The sequence below is a fragment of the Staurois parvus genome, unplaced genomic scaffold (genome assembly GCF_062004578.1).
Source record: "Staurois parvus isolate SC_StPar_1 unplaced genomic scaffold, SC_StPar_1.0 ptg000893l, whole genome shotgun sequence".
In the NCBI taxonomy this organism is placed as follows: domain Eukaryota; kingdom Metazoa; phylum Chordata; class Amphibia; order Anura; family Ranidae; genus Staurois; species Staurois parvus.
The window spans coordinates 271,775-294,361 of NW_028318689.1; the positions used below are offsets into that span (position 1 = coordinate 271,775).

The window sequence follows — 22,587 nt, forward strand, 5'->3', positions numbered from 1 at the left end:
GTACATTACTCCAGTGACTTTCCAGGTAGTTACCATCCCCCATTATTATCACAGGACCAGCCCTTGCAGCCCCTTCCATCTGTACAAGGAGCTGAGTCACCACCTCCTCATTAACACTGGGAGGCTTATAACAAACTCCAATGATTACCTTTCTAGTACGCCCCTCATGTGCAGTTCCACCCATAATACTTCAGCCTCATCACACTCTCCATCATCTAGGTCCTCTTTTAAACTCGCACTGAGATCACTTCTCACATAAAGACAGACACCACCACCTTTCTTATTCCCCCCATCTCTCCAAAAAATATTAATGGCCCAGTCATGTGAAGAATGAAGCCAAGATTCAGCAACACCAATTCAATCCTAGTTCTCTTCATGCAACAAAGCTTCCTCACCTACTTTGCTTGGCAGACTTCTGGCATTGGTGAACGAACACTTTAATGGATTGACACCTTGTTCACATGTATTTTGCATATTTTTTATTTTCATACAAATAGTACCAATTCCACTGGTTGTTTGTAACATGGGAACCTTCTTGTCTGCCATAGATTTTGAAATTATATGTTGGGCTAGTTGAAGCCAGTGAAGAGATAGGCAGAGGGGCAGTAGCCATGGATTGGTTAGTAAGGTGCATTAGTCTGGCAGCAGCGTTCATTACAGACTGAAGGGGGGATAGCTAGTGTAAGGGTAGGCCAGTGATAACGTGAGACACTAACGTGTGTGGAGGGACCGTTGGTTGTGCTGTTGATCTCAATGGTAAAGTCATGGGGAGGGGATACAGAAGGAGGAACTATTAGAAGCTCAGTTTTAGAAAGATTGAGTTTGAGGTAGTGGTGTGACATCCATACTGATATGTCACTTAGTAAATTTGTGATCTGTAAGGGGATTGAGGGGGTGAACTGAGAAGTTGAGAGATAGATCTGGGTGTTATCAGCATAGAGATGGCATTGGAAGCCATGGGAGATTATCAACTGGCCTATACAAGAGATATAGAGAGAGAAGAGGAGGAGCCCAAGGATGGAGCCTTGGGGGAACCCAACAGAAAGAGGAAGAGGAGCAGAGTAGATGGTATTGTATGTGACACTAAAAGTGCACTGGTACCAGAATAACCAGGAAAGAGCAGAGTCATGGAGGCCAAGGGAGTGGAGTTTGTTGAGGAAGAGTGGGTGGTCAACTGTGTCAAAGGCAGCAGAAAGGTCTAAGAGTATGAGTATGGAGTAATAGCCGTAGGATTTCCAACCGCATGTCAAATCACTCACAAACACATGCAGGCTCCATCTTCGCAACATTGCCAAGATAAGTACCTTCCTCACCCTTGACACCACTAAACTTCTAGTACACTCCCTCATCATCTCACGCCTTGACTACTGTAATTCTCTTCTCACCGGCCTACCCAAGTGCAGGCTCTCCCCGCTCCAGACCATCCTGAACTCAGCGGCTAGACTCATCCACCTCACCACCCGCTCCACCTCTGCCACCCCCCTCTGCCTCTCCCTCCACTGGCTCCCGATTGCCCAACGCATCAAATTTAAACTCCTAACCCTGACCTACAAAGCCGTTCACAACACTGCCCCTGACTACCTCACCAACCTGATCCCCAAGTACCGCCCTACCCGTACCCTTCGCTCCTCACAGGACCTCCTTCTATCCTGCTCCCTGGTCTCCTCCTCCCATGCACGACTGCAGGACTTCTCCAGGTCCTCCCCCATCCTCTGGAACTCACTGCCCCAATCCATCAGACTGTCGCCTTCCCTCTTCACATTCAGGCGCTCCCTCAAAACCCATCTCTTCAGGAAAGCCTACTCCACCCTCACCTAACGGCCATTCTCCCTCTTTCCTCCCACCCCTCATTCCCCTCAGCCACTTCCTACTGTACCTTTACCCCCTCCCACCTAGATTGTAAGCTCGAAAGAGTAGGGCCCTCTTACCCCTCGTACGTTGTTTGTTGTTGTTGTACTGTGCCATGTATTGTCCCCCCTTTTGTACAGCGCTGAGCAAACCCTTTGGCGCTATATAAACTCATAGTAATAATAATAATAATAATAATAATAAGTAGGTTTTAGCAGTTAGCAGGTCATTGGTGAGTTTTAATAGAGCATTTTCAGTGGAACATTGTGGGAGGAAGCAGAACTGTAGGGGATTGAAAAAATTGTTGTCAATGAGGTAGCAACTCATACCACTGTGGATAAGGCATTCAAGAAGCTTGGAGGCAAATGGCAGCAGGGAGATGGGTCTTAGGTTATTCAAATAGGAGGGGTCCAGTGAGGATTTTTTAAGTATGGGGATGGCCAGTACATGTTTGAGTGTGGAAGGAGACGTGCTTGAAGAGAGGGAAAGGTTGAAGATGTTGGTTTAAGAGTTTAGGATGGAGCAGGAAGGTGGTCATAGTAATTGAGAGAGGACAGATCCAGGGGAAAGGTGGTGAGGTGGACAGAGGAAAGGAGTTTGGCAACGTCCTCAGTGGTAACAGGGTTGAAGGAGGAGTGTGGTGTTGGACTTGGTGTGTTGATTGGGAGAGAAAGCTGGATGCTGGCTATCTCATGACGAATTGTGTTGATTTTGTTATTGGAATGATTGGCAATATCCTGGGCAGTAAGCAAGTTGGTGGCTGGAGGCAGTGTGGGGTGAAGTAAGGAGTTAAAGGTAGAAAAGAGTTGACAGGATTTGGATGAGAGGGTTTTGATGAGATTTGTGTAGTAGGTTTGTTTAGCAGTATGGAGGCAGGAGCTGTATTTGAGAAGGAGGGATTTGTAGAGGGTGAAGTCTTTCAGGGATTTAGTTTTACTCCATACTCGCTCAAGACCACGGCTGTATCTCTTGAGACTTCTGGTGTCATCTGTTTGCCAGGGTTGTGACAGGTGAGGCCTGGTTCTGCGTGTAGTGAGAGGAGTGTGTCCAGGAAGGATGACAGAATGTTGTTGTAGTCAGAAGTGCCCAGGTCTGGGAAGGACAGGGGAGCCATTTTATCATAATGGCAGTCAGTAGCAGGTTGAAGAAGGGAAGGGTTGAGGTGGCCAAGTTTCCTGCGGGTAACCGTTTGATGGTTGGAGGCATGGGAAGTAGGAGACAGGGAAAGTGTGAAACTGAGAAGGTTGTGGTCAGAGAGAGAGAAAGGGATGTTGGAGAGGTTACAGGGAGTGCTTAAGTGGGAGAATGCGAGGTTGAAGGTGTTGCCATTGGAGTAAGTGGTGGCTTGTGTCCATTGCGAATGGTTGGGACCCATCGGTGGGATGGTGTGTTGGGACCCATCGGTGGGATGGTGTGTTGGGACCCATCGGTGGGATGGTGTGTTGGGACCCATTGGTGGGATGGTATGTTGGGACCCATCGGTGGGATGGTGTGTTGGGACCCATCGGTGGGATGGTGTGTTAGGACCCATCGGTCGGATGGTGTGTTGGGACCCATCGGTGGGACGGTGTGTTGGGACCCATCGGTGGGATGGTGTGTTGGGACCCATCGGTGGGATGGTGTGTTGGGACCCATCGGTGAGATGGTGTGTTGGGACCCATCGGTGGGATGGTGTGTTGGGACCCATCGGTGGGATGGTGTGTTGGGACCCATCGGTGGGATGGTGTGTTGGGACCCATCGGTGGGATGGTGTGTTGGGACCCATCGGTGGGATGGTGTGCCCGGGTGTATTTCTAGTGTTAATATGTGGTTACACCCCTTTAGCACCTGATGGGTAAATGCATGTACTAGCTTTTGGGATTTGAGCACAGGTATATCTTGTTTGTTTCTTGGGTGTATTTGATCGCCTGTGCATCTTTAATTTTTTGCTCTATAAACAAAAAAAATATTTTCAGGAAAAAAACCTATATTTTGGACTTATTGATATAAAACATGTCCAGTGGGGGCGTGGTCTGCCGCGGCTGGATGATGGCCGCTTAGAGTGAGAGCTCCCGCCGGCCGGATCCCTCTACACCGCCTTACGGAGGAGCGGGGTGAGTGAGTGCTGTCTCACTATGGGGAAGTCGGACCGGACATCAGCCGGTGCCCGATCACGATCCCCACGGAGCCAGGGAACGCAGGGGCGGCATATACAGGAGCTCTTCCGCTCCCAGCAGCAGAGGGAAAGGCCGCAGTCATCTCCTTCTCCCTCTGCATCCCCCTCGCCCCCTCCCTCTGCTGCCACTGATATAACAGCTCCCTCCTGCTCTGCCTTGTCGGCTGCTCCGGACACAGTGCCACACCATGACATCCATCCTGCATCCCAATCCCTGTCCTTAAGGGATCTTCATGCAGTGGCAGCAGACATCAAGGCCACCCTGTCTGCCACGCTCACTAATGCCCTAGGAGATTTAAGGGAGGATATAAGGGCCATGGGCTCACGCATGGAGCAGGTGGAATCCACCTCCAGGCAAAACAAATCTGCCATTTTAGACATACGCCAAAAATCAGTGAGGCACACTTCTACTATCAGAGAACTTTGCAGACATGTTGAGGATCTAGACAACCGTGGCCGCAGACATAACATTAGAATACGTGGTCTCCCAGAATCAGTGGAAACTAACGATATCCCCAAAGCGGTAATGGCCATATTTAATGACCTCCTTGGTCGCCCGCCAGCAACCCCAATTGACATCGAACGTGTACACAGAGCGACCCGCCCTAGGAGGGGAGACGCAGACCCACCCAGGGATGTCATTTGTTGCCTTGTTAGTTTCCCGCTCAAAGAGGATATCCTCAGATGTGCTAGAGACAGAAGGCATCTTTCATATGAAGGCGCAGACTTACAACTGTTTCAAGACTTATCCAGCATTACCCTACAACAACGCCGTGCATTACGTCCCCTTCTGGACATGCTCCGATCACGTAACATCACTTATAGATGGAGGTTCCCGTTCTGCCTCTCTGTACAAGCTAACGGACAATCATGCAACCTGAGATCCCCTGAAGAATTGCCATTGTTTTGTTCCTCCCTGGACATACCTTTGATTGACCTACCTGACTGGTACAGCTCCATAAGATTGCCACCAGTTCAGGGCCCGGGATCGGTGGACAGTGCTATGGATTGGCATGCTCAATCTAACCGTAGAGGTCGGATGCCTCCGACGACTCCTCCGAGACTCCCCACAGGGGGCGCAACAGCCATCCTCAGCCCGACGGCCTCTCCTGCACATAGGAAGCCGCGGCGCGAAATCTAATAGTCCGGAATCCCCACACAGCAATACCTTTCCGGCGCATGTTTTCGCCAGGTTTCTATATTTTGCCAATTCCACGAACGCTTTCTTACAGTTTTGCCACGAAAGTTCCAGTTACCTCTTTGTGCACTGATCAATGCCTGTTGAACTTACACTTTGCGACACGTACCTCTTCTCCACCAGGATGGCATCCTCTGCTCTACAGAACTTACATACAGTTATGGCCCTGTATACACTTAAAGGGCCTCCTCACTTCTCCCTACATGATATGGGAACGGACATTGACCGTATGCAAACCGGTTTCACTCCCCACATTGGGGAACAGTTTTTTTTTGGATCCATCCAGGTCATCGCTCAAACACACTCAGCTTCCTTTGGCAGTCTCTCCGCCCCCCGCTGTTTCTTGACCTGCGCCTCTTCACAGCCTCCTGGGCCCTCTGACCATCCGTCTGCATTCTGGAAGACTTCCATCCTTCAGCTCCGTCCTTATGGTATTAAATGAGCTTCACTCTTACGTCCCTGAAGATGTCCTGCGGCCTGCAAGAGACTGCTCAGTATTACGCTGTTCGCTCCCCCTACACCTTGGACTGCCCGGCACATCTTGGTCCTTCGGATGACGCCTCTGCCTGATCTGTAATGTATTCTCTTTGTGGGATTGTGTCAGTGACCTAATTTCTCTCTTGGGGGGCGGTTTGAGGGGATATGGTTACTGTATGCTGGGATGGGCAGTAGCGTTATAGGGGTTGGTAGCGGCAATTACTGTGCATGGAGTTTGACTGTGTGGATGAGCACCGCCTCCCTATGCCACTAGATAGTTCACCCGGATTTGAGTCCTCCTTTTTTCTCTCCGGGTTGTCCTTCCCTACTACTTTGACTGACGAGGTTAACCTGAGGACTATCACGCCCTCGATTACCCTCGTACACATCCCCCTTTCGCCTCCTCGTCCCCTTTACTATGCTGAACTGGGAGAGGTGATGCCCGCCTCCCCTGCCACTCGGAGGATTCAGAGGTCATTTTGTTCTATGGGTGTGTGGGTTTTTTTTTTTTTTTTTTTTTTTTTTTATATGTTCTTGTAGGTGTATGTGTACATGTATGTATATGTGTATATATATATATGCATATCAGCTAGCTCATTTCAGTTTATAAGCTTGCATGCCTGGTTTTGATCCTAAGAAGCTTAGTCGCTCACCGGTGGTTGCTTAGGGGTTTCTGTGTGTTAAGCCTGTTATGACACGATTTCACATGTTTTGCTATTGATGTCTAATTTTCCTTACGCCTTATGATACGGTTTGCCTGTAATATTTGTGAGGGCCCCTCACTACTCTACTCATAATGCTAAGTCCCTAACCGGTCTTGATCTCACACTAGTATAGGCTATCCTGGTTGGTAAGCGTCCGCGCACTTTTTCTACACATAGTGTACTGTTGCTCCTCGTTTTGCGGCCCCCCAGTCATATTGCGCCTATGCCCCTTCTCCCAGTTCTCACCCTTTGAGCGTTACGTTACATTTCTTTCCCCGCAGAGGACAGGTGGTCATTTTCTGGTTATTTAATCTATAGGACTCCCGACACTATTTGCACCCTTCGTACCCCGCATCCTTCCTTTTTCCCTCTACATCATTGCTCACAGAGGGATGCCGGCCGGCAATGGTTCACTTCCTAGTTCTACGTCGACTTTGACCCCCACACAGTGAGCTCAGTGAGCTTATACTGATTCCTCTATTCGGCTACTATTATTATATCTTTTCTGGTCTCTTTCCCCTTTTTTTTCTCGCGCTTCTCTCTTTTTCTTCCCGAACTTCCTTTCCCTTTTTTTTTTTTTTTTTTTTTTCTCACGTGGAACAGCGGGTCTGTTCCCCAAGCCGTCTATTACCTACTTTCCTCTTTTTCCTTTTCTTGTTCTCATACGTCTGTTTTCTTTTTCTTTCTCCTTCTACTTCCCCCCCCCCCTTTTTTTTTTTTTTTTTTCCCCTTCTCCCCTCCTCCTTCCCCCCCCCTCCTGATCCGTAGTACACCGTTACATCTGACTTAGACGACACTAGATAGCAATCATGCTCTCTTCCACCTCAATGGCGGGTCATTTGTCTTTGAAAATCCTCTCACTAAATGTAAAGGGATTGAACACACCGGAAAAACGTTCCATGCTTCTCTCCTATTTACACAAACAGAAAGCAGATGTGGTCTTTCTGCAAGAGACGCACTTTCGACAAGACTCCATTCCCAAGTTATATAATTTCCACTTTCCTACGGTCCTCCATGCCACTAACCCTCTAGCTAAATCAAAGGGGGTGGCCATATTGTTCGCCAGGCACCTTCCGTTCCAAATAACAGATTCCCTGGCGGACCCCGAAGGTAGATATTTGCTTATAAAGGGAGTCTTTGCCAACAGACCAATCACACTTGCTAACGTATATGCGCCCAATATTAAACAGGTCCCTTTTATGCGTTCACTTACCTCCACTTTAGCGGCTTTTCAATCAGGGATGCTGATACTGGGAGGTGATTTGAATGTACCTTTGAGCCCCCTGATAGATTCCTCTTCGGGATGTTCTTTTTTGCCTTACAAGGCTCTGAAGCAAATACGCATACAACTTCAGCTCTTGCAACTACACGACTCCTGGCGTATCCTCAACCCTACCGTCAAAGACTACACTTTTTTCTCTCCGCCACACAACAAATACTCTAGGATAGACTACTTTTTTCTGTCGCAATCAGATCTTCCATTCCTCCATGCTGCTACCATAGAACCGATGACTCTCTCAGATCACCATCCCATCACTATGTCTCTACGGTTCCCCACTGCTCACTCACGCTCAACATATTGGCGTCTGGATGCTTCCCTTCTAGCGGACGCTGCTATTGAACAAGAGATCCGCTCTAAGTTGATTGAATATTTCTCTTTGAATAGCTCATCGGACACCTCTCCCCTCACGCAGTGGGAAGCTCATAAGTGTGTTATACGGGGTATCCTCATGGCTACTGCGTCGAGACGTAGGAGAGCCAAGCAGGAGCGCCTGAGACTCCTCACAGACAGGATTCACTCCTTGGAGAGAGCACATAAGCGGACTCTGGCTGCGTCGACCCTTGCAGACCTTACGAATACTCGCTCACAACTTCTTACGGAATTGGGTAAGGTTGTTAGGAAAAAATACATTCTTTCTCAAAAACTGTACTACGAATTCGCAAATAAGAGCGGGAAATTTCTAGCTAGAGCGCTTCGTGAGAAACGAGCCAGCATGACGGTACATAAAATCAGGGGCTCTGATGGCACCGAGGCTACATCTGACCCCGATATTGCCTCCCACTTTGAACGCTTCTATAGAGATTTATACAATCTTTCTCCGGAACGTCCCCCTATACATACAGACAGGTCCAGAACCTCCTTGATCTCCGAATTCCTTCGCCTTTACGGTCCTGCGGCCCTCTCCGAAGATCTGGTTCAGGCTATGGAAGGGGACCTGACCCTAACTGAGCTTCAGTCCGCGATAAAACAGATGAAACCGGGTAAGAGTCCGGGCCCTGATGGTTTTACAGTAGCTTACTATAAATCTTTCCTGGATATCCTAAGTGTCCCATTTCTTTTGGCTTTCAATACTCTCTCTCATCCTTCCCGATCGCAAAACCGCCTTTTAGAGGCTCACATCACAGTTATCCCTAAGAGTGGGAAAGATACCACACAGGTCTCTAATTACAGACCCATTTCCTTGCTGAATGTGGACATCAAGTTATTTGCGAAGATCATCGCTAATCGTCTTCTTCCCCTGCTCCCCTCCCTGATTGACCTAGACCAAGTGGGTTTTGTCCCTGGGAGAGAAGCAAGGGACAATACCATTAAGGCCCTTAACCTTAACCATTGGCTCCATAAGTCTAACTCTCCTGGTTTTTTTCTCTCCCTGGATGCAGAAAAGGCCTTCGATAGGATTGCGTGGGACTTCTTGAAGGCATCTCTAGTAGCACTGGGTTTAGGTGAGAAGATGCTTAACTTCATAATGGCCCTATACTCCGATCCGACAGCTCGAGTGAGGGTGAACGGTCATTTATCGAATTCCTTTCATCTAAGGAATGGCACACGGCAAGGATGCCCCCTCTCTCCGCTCCTGTTTGTCCTCTCCCTTGAACCTTTGCTACGGAAAATTCGCTCGAATTCCGATATCAAGGGGATTAGGGTAGCGGACAAAGACTACAAGCTCGCAGCCTACGCAGACGATATTCTCCTATTTCTTGCTGATCCTCACATCACCTTGCCCAACCTACTGAAGGATTTTGCCCTCTTCAGATTCTTATCGAATTTTAAAATTAACTTCTCCAAGTCGGCTGCCCTTAACATTACCCTGCCTGCTGAGCTTGTCTCCTCCTGTGAGCTCCAATTCCCATTCCATTGGGAAAAGGAATCCTTAACCTATCTCGGTATTCAGCTTACCCGTAATCTGGACGACCTCTATGTGAAAAATTTCCTTCCCGCTCTGCGCTCTCTGCAGGAAGACCTTAATAAATGGCATCGTCCTTCCTTCTCTTGGTTTGGAAGGGCAGCAATAATCAAAATGAATATACTTCCTCGCCTTCTATATCTCTTCCAAACATTGCCAATTCATTTACCCCTTGTCTTTTTTATATCGTGCAAAAGACTTTGCTCATCATTCCTATGGCATCATAAGCGTCCGCGCATTGCTTTCTCCCAAATGACCCTTCCTAAGCTTAGAGGTGGAATTGGCTTCCCTGACCTTCACCGCTACTACTGGGCATGTCACCTTTCCCGGGTAGTTGATTGGCACGTTCACACTGCCTCCAAGGACTGGATATATATAGAAGATGCGTGCTCACCCTTACCCCTGGCATCGATTCCTTGGCTTCTGCCGCAGCACACGCCTCATACCCTTCTCACTCACCCTTTGGTGGGGCCTACCTTAAAAACTTTTCGCTTGGCTTGTAAATTTGCATCCATCTCCGAAACACCCAACCCGTTAACCTCTATTCGTCTCAATCCTGCTTTCCCTCCAGGAATGCACAAGGACTTCTTACTGAAATTTTGGCCGCATAACCAGATCTTGGTGAAACATTTTCTCCACAAAGGCAAGGTGAAAACACTCAGAGAACTGACTGAAAGTCTAGGTGTCCGCGATTTCCCTTTTTGGGTATATTTTCAGATTAGACACTATCTGCTTTCACAGAAACCCCCGTTCGACTGGGGCCGTTCTCTTACCCCTTTTGAAACTATCTGCGCTAAAGCTGAACCACGAAAGCACCTGATCTCGGAGATCTATCCCCTCCTACTGGAGAATCGGACTTATGACTCCCTCCCATCATGTCGAGCGTGGAATAGAGATCTTGAAACTAACCTATTGGACTTAGACTGGGACCGGGTATTTAAGCATTCTCATAAATGCTCCCTCAACGTCTCGACTCAGGAAAATGGCTACAAAATAGCCTCGAGATGGTACCGAACCCCTTGGAAAATTCATCGGTTCAACCCCGCTTTCCCCAACAGTTGTTGGAGATGTGGGACCTCAGATGGATCATTCCTTCACATCTGGTGGTCTTGCTCTGTTCTGCAACCGTTTTGGCAAGAAGTACACAGGCTAGTGGTGTCTGTAACTACCTTGCCTGTGGATTTCTCTCCGGCTCAATTCCTCCTCCATCACTCTTCCCTTTCCGGGGGGCAGTATTTCAAATCCTTAGCTATGCACATGATCAATGCAGCCAGACTCTGCATCCCTGTTCTGTGGGGTTCCACACGCCCTCCTTCTATACGCGATTGGCTCACCCGAGTGGGTAAAACGGCAGTTATGGAAGAACTGATTGCGACTGCACTTGATACCCCTACGAAATTTTCCCACACTTGGGCCTGTTGGACTCATTTCCTGACCACCCCTGCATATCAGTCTCTTATGGACCAACCTGTTTGACTTGACTTAGGTTCCCTACTGTTGTAACTCAGTTGTATTTGACCCGATGGTGGTCAACATACTCCTCCTCCTTCGTGTGCATCCCACATTTATTTGCAACTAATGTTAATTTAGACTTCTACCGCACCTGATATGACCCGTATTGATGATCCAATAATTTTTGCAGTCACCCCCTCCCTCACTCCCTTCTACCCATATGTTTCCCTCCCCCCCCCCCCCCCTTTTTTTTTTTTTTTTTTTTTTCTTCTCTTCCCCTTTTCTTTCTCTTTCTTTCCTTCGCGCTTCTCTCCTTCCTCTTTTTTTTTCTCCTCTCTTATGCTTGTACAAGCTCCAGATAATTATTCCGCAGAGCATTAGGCATGATGTCAACATCTTATCTCCTTTCCCATTAGCGATTTCCATGACAATCTACTCCCATATACGCTCTCCGCCACCTCCACTATCTCAAACCTGTAGTTTGGACTTCTGCTTAGATATTGTACGCACCTTCCTTTCCTCCATAGCACCATACTTTGAGACATTACTGTAGAATGCCTGGTGCCTCCTTGCTCTATTCGTTTGACAAGCACACTGGAATATTGCAGGCACAACCTTGTCGTGGTTTTACTCATCCAATTTGTTCATTTCTGCATTGGATTGCATGCTCTTCTGTATGATATATGTTTTGCCACATGACCTATGTTCAACCCGTTTGAAATTTTATTCTGTCTTGTATCAATCTGTGTGTTTTGTTTTCAATAAACACCTCTTTTTTGGAAAAAAAAAAAAAAAAACATGTCCAGTAAAAAAAATTAAGAAATCTAATTTTGTCATAAATGTATTCTTCTCTGTGTCTTTGCTAAAAAAAAATCCAATGCGTGTAAATTAACTGGTTTAAAGTTATATATAGTGTTTACAAATGGCGGGATATATACTGGAATTTTTTTTTCTACTAGTAATGGAGGCGATCAGCGACTTATAGTGGGAATGTGACAGGCATTCTGACACTGGGGGGGGGGGGGGGGAACTGACTTGGTGTCACTGACATCCCCAATGACACCAATACAGTGATCAGTGCTAATAAAAAGCACCGACACTGTACTAATGGCACTGGGCAGGAAGGGGTTAACGTGGGGTGATCAAAGGGTTACTTGTGTGCTGTGTTTGTGTTTCACTGTAAGCATACTGCTATGCAGAGCCATACAAAGCAGTGTGCAGGAGCTGAGAGGCGAAAGATCCGTGTTGTCTATACACAGGTCTCTCCCCTGTCGGAGATACTCGGCGATCACCGGGTGCCAGCAAGTAATCACCGGCCGGGACCCGGTGATTGACAGCCGAGGCTGCGAATGGCGGTGCTACCCAGAACTGTGAAATCACATATATATACATGATTGTGCGCACCCGTTCCGAGCTGTAGCAGTATTTCTGCTATAGGGCGGCACGGAACCGGTTAACTACATTGGTAAAGTCTGCCGAGTCCAACAATCACTTACTAACAAATACAAACTGTACCGGAAATGTTGGATATCTCTCCTTCTGGACACGGGGAACACTCATAGCAGCATTTATATATGGAAGAGCCAAACTTTTTTCTGCTGCCGGGTAAACAGGGATCTGAGCATCGAGATACCGGAACCTGAAATCAGAAATTATTATTATTATCATTATTATTATCATTATTATTAACCTCTTCCATACCGGACACTTTTACCCCCTTCCTGCCCAGGCCAATTTTCAGGATTCAGAGCTCTCACACTTTGAATGACAATTGCGCGGTCATACAACATTGTACTCAAACTTAAATTTTATAATTTTCTTCACACAACTAGAGCTTTCTTTTGGTGGTATTTAATCACCGCCGGGGTTTTCATTTTTTGCTAAATTACCAATAAAAGACCCAAATTTTTGAAAAGTTTGCAAATAAATAATTGTTCTTCATAAATTTAGGCCGAGATGTATTCTGCTACATGTCTTTGGTGAAAATAACCCAAATTAGGATGTATTATTTATCTGTAGGAAAGTTATAGAGTTCACAAACTATGGGATAGATCTGAAAAAGATCAATCCTGAAGTACTGACAGCCAATCTCATTTCTAGAGGTCCAAGAATGTCAGAACAATACAGATATCCCCCAAATGTCAGGACAGTACAGATATCCCCCAAATGTCAGGATAGTACAGATATCCCCCAAATGTCAGAACAGTACAGATATCCCCCAAATGTCAGGATAGTACAGATATCCCCCAAATGTCAGAACAGTACAGATAGCCCCCAAATGTCAGAACAGTACAGATATCCCCCAAATGCCAGGACGGTACAGATATCCCCCAAATGTCAGGACGGTACAGATATCCCCCAAATGCCAGGACGGTACAGATATCCCCCAAATGTCAGGACAGTACAGATAATTAAAGAAATAAATGACTTGAGGTCTCCCCCAAATCCGTACCAGACCCTTATCCGAGCCTGCAGCCTGGCAGGTCAGGAAAGAGGGGGGGGGGGGGGGGGGTGATTGACACTCCCTCCCAAACCACACCAGGGCACATGCCCTCAACATGGAGGGGTGAATTGGTGCAGGGGGCTTCCCCCCACAAAGAGAACAGTATGATCTGGTGCTTAACTAGGACCAATGGTAATGCAAACAATATGTAAGGGAGTCCTTATAAGTCCTAATTACTCTGACAAAGTCCTTTTAAGGCCCAGAATTCCACAATATACAAAAAATCCAAAGAGTTGCCGGCGGCAGCCGTCCACAGGGAGTGACCAGCTATGTACGGAGGGACAGGAGGTGCCAGCTAAGTGCAGTGTTTTATATGCAGTATATATATATATCTGTGTGGGTTTCCTCCGGGTACTCCGGTTTCCTCCTACACTCCAAAGACATGCTGATAGGTTAATTGGATCCTGTCCAAATTGGCCCTTGTATATGAATGTGAGTTAGGGACCTTAGATTGTTCGCCCCTTGAGGGTTAGGGACTGATGTGAATGTACAATATATGTAAAAGTGCTGCGTAAATTGATAGCGCTATATAAGTACCTGAAATAAATAAAGAAAGAAATATATATACATGATTTCTCATTTCCTGGTAGGGGGCGCAGTCGAGCCATTCGTGTCTGCGACTGTCAATCGCCGGTCCTGGTCGGTAATTACCCGCCCAGAGATTACCGAGCATCTTCGATGGGCACACTGCACAGCACAGCCATCCAGAGCAGTGTGATTACAGTGAAGCACACACCACTGCCCCCTAGTAATACACTCCCAGCACACAGTTAACCCTTTGATCGCCCCTCATGTTAACTCCTTCCTGCCCAGTGCCATTAGTACAGTGTCGGTGCTTTTTATTAGCACTGATCACTGTATTGGTGTCACTGCAGATGTCAGTGACACCAAGTTGGTTCCCCCCTAGTGTCAGAATGTCCGCTGCATTGCCGCTAAAAGTTGCTGATTGTCGCCATTTCTAGTAGAAAAAAAAAATCTCATTATCTATACCGCCATTTGTGAACGCTATAACTTTCATGTAAACCAATTAATTTACACGTATTGGGATTTTTTTTTAGCAAAGACACGGAGCAGGATACATTTTGGCCATAATTTATGACGAAATTAGATTTTTAAAATTTTTTTACAGGACATGTTTAATAGCAAAATGTCCAAAATCTTGTTTTTTTCCTCAAAACTGTTGGTCACTTTTTGCTTATAGCGCAAAAAATAAAAAAATGTACATGTGATCAAATACCACCAAGAGAAAGCTCAATTCGTGGGAAAAAAAGGATGTAAATTTAATTTGTGTGCAGCGTTGCATGACCGCGCAATTGTCATTTAAGGTAACGCAGCGTCGTAATGAAAAAAATGGCCTGGTCAGGAAGGGGGGGATCCTCTGGAGGGGGAGGAGTTAAAGAGGTTAAAACACTCACAAGATGACAACAAACTTCAGACGTATCAGATTAGTAGGTCCTTAGCTCGCTGCTTTAGCAGGGTCTGCAGCTGTCATCTGGGCTGGAAGATGGGAGAATGGAGCCGGGATGTCCTGTGTATGTGAGGAAGTGCACCGGAACCCGCGTGGAACGCACAGGCAGAAGTGACGTCACTGGAAGGAGGCGAGGTTCGGGACCAGGAAGGAGGCGAGGATAGGGACCAGGAAGGAGGTGAGGATCGGGACCAAGAAGGAGGAAAGGATCGGGACCAGGAAGGAGGAGAGGATCGGGACCAGGGAGGAGGAAAGGATCAGGACCAGGAAGGAGGCGAAGATCGGGACCAGGAAAGAGGTGAGGATCGGGAACAGGAAGGAGGCGAGGATTGGGACCAGGAAGGAGGAGAGGATCGGGACCAGGAAGGAGGAGAGGATCGGGAACAGGAAGGAGGCGAGGATCGGGACCAGGAAGGAGGAGAGGATCTGGACCAGGAAGGAGGAGAGGATCGGGAACAGGAAGGAGGCGAGGATCGGGACCAGGAAGGAGGAGAGGATCTGGACCAGGAAGGAGGCGAGGATCGGAACCAGGAAGTAGGCGAGGATCGGGACCAGGAAGGAGGAGAGGTTCGGGACCAGGAAGGAGGAGAGGATCGGGACCAGGAAGGAGGCGAGGATCGGGACTAGGAAGGAGGAGAGGATCAGAACCAGAAAGGAGGCGAGGATCGGGACAAGGAAGGAGGCGAGGATCGGGACAAGGAAGGAGGCGAGGATCGGGACCAGGAAGGAAGAGAGGATTGGGACCAGGAAGGAGGCAAGGATCGGGACCAGGAAGGAGGAGATGATCCAGACCAGGAAGGAGGAGAGGATCGGGACCAGGACGGAGGAGAGGATCGGGACCAGGAAGGAGGCGAGGAACGGGACCAGGAGAGGATCGGGACCTTGAGGGAGGAGAGAATCCAAAAATCAAATCTATTTTAAGTACCCCGTTTTTCCCAGGACTGCACTGAATCCCAGCAGCCTTCCCCTCAGATCTTCTAAAAAAAGCACTGACACTGTACTAATGGCACTGGGCAAGAAGGGGTTAACATCTGGGGAGATCAAAAGGTTAACTATGTGCTCTGTTACTATAAGCTGTGTCCATGTGCTTCTCTGTAATCACACTACTTTGGATGGCTGTGCTGTGCATAGCCATCCAAAGCAGTGTGCACAAGCTGACAGGGAGGAGAACTGTCCTCCTCCTCGTCGGAGATGCTCAGCAGTCACCGGGTGAGTGATCACCGGCCAGGATCCGGTGATTTACAGCCACGTCCATGAATGGTGGCGCTACCCTACCGTATATATACGTGATTTTGCACACCTGTGCCGCCCTGTAGCAGTATTTCTGCTATATGGTGGACGGGAAGCAGTTAATTACCACCTTACTCAGCCACAGAACCTGTGTCATTAATATGTGTTCGGGTGTAAAGGGATGATGCAGCCACCCTATTTGGGCACAGAATGTGGAGATGAGTCCACTGCCCCCTGAACGTGGGCACGGGGTGCCTTGCAAGGGGGAGGCGTATGGTACATTAAGGAAGAGGCTGCATGATCATTACTTCCCATTTCTCAGCCACTAGTGATGGTCTGCACACCCCCTGTGTTCGGGTCGCGGTAGAAAGTTATACTGCGAACATCGAACATAATGCAGGTCTATGGGACTTGAAAATGTAAATTAAAAAAATGCCCATTTGGACGGCTTATATGCAAGTTATTGGTCATAAATGTGGGGACTCAGGCACTGCCCTGAGGGACATGAATCAGTGAAAGAAAACATTTCAAAAAGTACTGTTTTTAAAGGATTAGTCATTTTCATTGCTTAAAGTTAAAAAAAATGAAAAATTCCTTTAAATATCATGCCTGGGGGGGGGGGGGGTCTCCCTAAACAACCTGCAAAGTTGCACATCTGTGTATTAAACCTGCTGCAGCAAGACTGACATTTAAAAAAAAAAAAAAAAAGCATCATGGAGTCCCCCCCACCTAATCTATACCGGACCCCTTAGGCCTGGTAGGAAGGTTAGGAGGGACCCCACAGTAAAAATGTATTTTAAAAAATTTTTTGGGGTTCCCTCTAAAAGCCATACCAGACCCTTTAGGCTTGGTAGGACTTTTAGGGGAACCGCACCTCCCAAAATTTTGGAGGGGAGCATTGGATCCCCCCTAAATTCCTACCAGACCCTTGATCTAAGCACAGGCCTGGCAGGCCAGGAGAGGGGGTGGGGCAAATGACCCCCCTCTGGATCTTACCAGGCCACATGCCCTCAGTGTCCCCATGCCAATGAGAACAAGGGCCTCTCCCCCACAACCCTGGTCCAGTGGTTGTGGGGGTCTGTGGGCAGGGGTCTCATTAGTATCAGGGTACCCCTTAAATAAGGGGGCACCCTGATGCTGCTCCCCTTGTGTATGAGTAAGGGGTACTTGTAAAAAATAAATAGACTTTTGAAAATATCCTTTATTGAACAAAAAACAAAAAATCTGTTTTTGACAAGTCTTTTATTTTAAAAAAATGGTTTCAGTGTTGTAATCCATTATCAGTCACAGCGTCCCGTGTTGTCCTGACGAAATGAAAAAAATCCCGACACCCACCGACCCGTCTGCACCTGCGGAGTACTCGCCGATACCAACATTTGCAAGTCAGACGTAAACAAACATCACTGCTAGCTCCAGCCAATTATGTACCTGTCAGTACTGTCATCCACAATTGGGCGGAGCTAGCAGTGACATCCCTGCTAGCTCCGCTCAATTGCCGTGAGCCATGATTGGCCAAAGTCACTGAGACTTTGGACAATCATGGCTCTTATTGTGAACTCAGCTGTGATTGGCCAAAGCATTGCACCTGACCTGTGGTCAGGTGCAATGCTTTGGCCAATTACAATGCGTCACCAGAGCGCATTGCACTGTGGGGCATACGGGTGAATGGCCCGCTGAACGCCCCAGATGTTCGTGTGTTCAGCGAACACTCGAACATATAGACCATCCCTACAAGCCACCAAGGCTGTATGCCTGTAGGCAGGTGCAGTCTGCTTTCTTCACTGTAGGTGGCACCCGGCACATCCTGGAAAATAAGTCGAAGGAAAATCATTTTTTTCTATGGTTTCTTTGTTTCTGGAGGCAGCGTTCCGGTTCGCTACTATGTGTCCAGGTGTCCTTTGGTGGCCATCGTTGGTGACCCCCATGTTTTGTCACATCCCGTCTATTAGGGAAAGTGATAGTGGAAGGGAAAGGTTCCTGACGAATAGGAACAGGCTAGCACCCTCCTAGATAGCTAGAGGGAGATGGAGTCAATTGGTAGGTGGGAGGGCTGAGAAGCAGTCCAGGTGTAATAGTTAGCAGGGTGAAATTAAGTCAGGGCTGAGATGCTCTGTAGAGCAGTTCCCTGACACCTCCCCTGATCTAGAGACTTGGAGGAGTCTCTAGAACTCAGTGGGTGGGGGTGAGGTGGAGCTAGTCTGCACTCTTGAAGGATCCTGACCAATCCTGAACAGAAGGCTTGGCATGGGGCCAGGACAGCCCTTAAGAGTGACCAATCCTGCTCAGCAGCAGGGAGAGTTTAGGTGGAAGATGTGTGAGAAGCTGAAGAGCAGGAGCCTGGGAGGGGGCCGGGTGGGAAGGGGCTTACCTATAGGCAGTAGTCCTGGAAAGGAGGAAAGCTCAGGACTTCACCAGCCCCCAGAGCGAGGATCACCTATGCAGTAGGGAAGGAGCAGCCCAGCAGAAGGCCTGAGAGCATCAACCAAACCACCAGCTCATAGGAGGACTGTCAGGGATCTCCTCGATCCCCGCCGCGATGGTCCCAGCGCAGGCGCAGTGTGCCGCCCTGTGCAGGGACTCGGGCACTAGGTCCGGGCCGGCCGCGGCGTTCGAGTTCGCGCATGCGCAGTAGAAGCCGCGGCCGCCCACTGGGTACCAATGGCAGCGCAGGGCGGGATATTTAAATGGCCTGAGCTGTCATTCAGTGCCTTCTGGTCTTCCCTGTATCCTGTACCTGCGAACCTGTGAATTGTAAGTTGCTGACCCGGATTGTGCTCTGACCTTGTTGTATTCTCCTGCCCAGACCCTTGCTTTGCCTGACCTCTCTCTTGAATGCCCCCTATTGGATCTGACCTGCTGTTACTGACCTGGCGTGTGACCCGACTATTCTCTGCCCGCTGCCTTGTACCATACCGTCCTCCCTGTTACTGACCCGGCTTGTCTGACTTCGCACCTGCTCAGCCATCCATCCCTCCCAGTGGGGTCTTCTGACCTCCTCATATCAGGCTCTTCCCCGTGGGAGCCCTCGGCGTATACCACTACCACTGACGGGTTTACCCAGTAGCCACGACCTGGTCTCGGGGAGCTCCAAGTCCATCCCCACCATCAGGGGCCCTGGTAAACAAGCACCCTGGGACTTAGACTCCGTGCTCTGGGAACGCCTATTTAGTGGAGTGCTAGTGGTACCGCCGGGTGGTCCCTTACAGTACCAGAAGGCCATGATGGAGCCTCGAGGAGGACCCTCCCCGCTGGAGGAAGTTTGTAGGCACTTGGCTACCCTGACACAAGCTGTAAACGTATTACAGGACAGATGTTTACAGATTGAAAATCGGTTCCAGGCCTGCACTATATCTGTCCCTGCACCACAGGCCCTGGTCCCTGCACCTCCGCCCGTAGTGGCCCCTGAGCCCGCTTCAGGGGCTCCCGCACCACTTCCTATGGCCGAACCCCGAGTACCCTTACCGGAGCGTTTTCACGGGGACCGCACATGCTTCAGGTTGTTCCGTGAGTCCTGCCTTTTCTATTTCGAGTTACAACCTCGTACCTTTTTGACGGAATCAGTAAAGGTGGGGTTTGTCATCTCCCTCCTGCAGGGTGAACTCCAAGACTGGGCCCACCGACTGAGAGGGAACAATGACCCCCACCTAGGCTCAGTTAACGTTTTTTTTGACGCAATGGCCATCTTATACGATGACCCACAGCGGGCAGCTTCGGCCGAAGCAACCTTGTACACGACGAGCGGCAGAGGAATACGCCTCTGATTTTAGGCGTTGGATGGGGGACACACGCTGGAACGAGTTTGCCCTTGTGCACCAGTTCCGTATGGGCCTGTCAGAGGCCCTGAAAGACAAGCTTGCCCGAGTAGAAATGCCTGAGGCGCTAGAAGACTTAATTGCACTAACCATCAAGATTGACCGTAGACTGCGGGAACGCAGGTTTGAGAGGTCCGGTCAGGGTCGTGGAAGTACCTGGGGGTCTTTCCAGGGTCCCAGCCAATCCACTAGGCCACATTTCTAGAACCCACCGCCGGAAGATACTCCTGAACCCATGCAGCTAGGCCTGGCACGACCTAAGCTATCTCCAGAGGAACGCCAGCGCAGACGCTCCCAGAACCTATGCCTCTACTGTGGTGAAGCTGGTCACATGGTACGATCCTGCCCGCAGAAACTGAGTAAGTGCACCTCTTCTTCCTTATCTGTTGGCGATGTTCATTCTTCCCAATACTTAGTTGTGCCCCTCTCCTTTCAGCTTCCAGAAAGGACCGTGGAAGTGACAGCCATAATTGACTCAGGGGCATGCAGCTGTTTTGTAGATATTAATTTTGCTCACCAGCAGGGTATTCCCCTCCAACCAAAAGAAAAGGGGTTCAACATATTTCTGGCCGATGGGTCCCGGATAAGATCAGGGGTGGTTAACCAGGAGACCACTTCCATTGCCACCACCATTGCCAGCCAACACCAGGAACTCCTCCGCCTGGATGCTATCGCATCACCCCTTTTCCCAGTCATTCTGGGGTTCCCGTGGTTACGGGCTCATAACCCCCAGATTGACTGGGAGACCAGGGTAGTTTCGTTCCCTTCCCCATACTGTCAGGAACACTGTCGCAATTCGGGCCCGGGGGTCCCCCAGGTCCTCGTGTGCTCGGAAGGGGATGCCGACTTAAGGCAGGTCATTCCTGCAGCCTATCATGAATTCCTTGATGTATTCAGTAAATGGGGAGCAGATACTCTACCCCCCCACCGCCCGTATGACTGCCCTATTGACCTGTTACCTGGCTCAGAGATCCCTTTTGGGCGGATCTTCCCCCTTTCGGAGCTCGAATTGGGGGCCCTGAGGGAATACATTGAGGACAGCCTCCAGAAGGGATTCATCCGCCCCTCTACCTCTCCGGCAGGGGCAGGGGTTTTCTTTGTAGAAAAAAAAGACAAGACCTTGAGACCGTGTATTGATTACCTGGAGTTGAATAGAGTCACAATCAAAAATCGTTACCCCCTGCCATTGGTACCAGAGTTATTTCAGAGTTTAAAGGCTGCAGTGGTGTTCACGAAACTGGATTTAAGGGGAGCATACAACCTGGTTCGCATAAGGGAGGGGGACGAGTGGAAAACAGCATTCCGCACCCGCTTTGGCCACTTTGAATATCTGGTCATGCCTGTTCGGTCTGTGCAATGCACCGGCCACTTTCCAACACTTTGTGAACAACATTTTTAGGGACTTCCTGGATGTCTTTGTTATCGTCTACTTAGACGATATTTTGATTTTTTCACCTTCTCTGGGGGAGCACAGAGTTCATGTAGCAAGGGTATTGGGGCGGTTGCGGCAGCACGGCTTATACGCCAAGGCTGACAAATGTTGCTTTAAACAATCCAGCATTACTTTTCTGGGTCTGATTATCTCCACCGCGGGGGTCGCGATGGACCCTCAGAAAGTCTCTGCAATACTGGATTGGCCTGAACCCACAGACAGGAAAGGCGTCCAACGGTTTGTCAGGTTCGCAACTTTTACCGCAAGTTCATCAAGAACTTCGCGGGTCTGGTCTCCCCCATTACTCAGCTAACCAAGCTTGGAGCTCGGTTCAGGTGGACGCCAGAGGCGCAGGAAGCTTTTGAAGCTTTGAAGAAGCTATTCACCTCAGCACCCATCCTGGGTCACCCAAATGCCGCCTTACCCTACATCTTGGAGGTAGATGCATCAGAGAATGCAGTAGGTTCCATCCTATCCCAGTGAAAGGGCACCAGGGAATTGCTCCATCCTGTGACAGTCTTCTCACGGAAACTCACCTCGGCGGAAAGGAACTACGATATCGGCGATCGTGAACTTCTGGCTATTAAGACAGCGTTAGAGGAATGGAGGTACCTGCTGGAAGGTGCCTCACACCCCATCTTGATATTTACAGATCACAAGAATCTGGAGTACCTGAGGACCGCCAAACGCTTACGCCCACGACAGGCGAGATGGGCATTGTTCTTCTCAAGATTTAATTTCCACATTACGTACAGGCCTGGATCAAAGAATACGAAGCCAGATGCGTTGTCACACATGTATGAGGACACCAAGGAGGTCCCAGTGCCCGACACTATCCTGTCTTCGGGAAACTTCTTGGCGCTCCAGACGGACCTTCGTTCCAAGATAATGGAGGCATCCACGGCCATACCCATCCCAGCCGGGGTGCCCCTCCAGAACAAGGGGGGACTCCTATGGAAGGAAGATCGGATTATGGTGCCAGAGGAAATCCGAACCCTGGTCTTGGGACATTGCCATGACCACCCGATGGCAGGGTACTTTGGCTCGGCCAAGACCCTAGAGCTCCTCCGACTCTCCTTCTGGTGGCCTGACATGGCTAAAGATTGCAAACACTACGTTAACT

General features: G+C 49.0%; 1 protein-coding gene across 1 annotated transcript in view; it reads right to left on the reverse strand.

Moving 5' to 3' along the window:
• LOC149442378 (vomeronasal type-2 receptor 26-like) overlaps positions 1-22,587 on the reverse strand; it is a 50,625-nt gene that overhangs the window by 22,243 nt on the left and 5,795 nt on the right. The window contains exon 2 of the mRNA XM_089656169.1: positions 12,535-12,658. Within this exon, the coding sequence (XP_089512295.1) occupies positions 12,535-12,658 (124 nt within the window). The remainder of the gene's footprint in view (positions 1-12,534; positions 12,659-22,587) is intronic.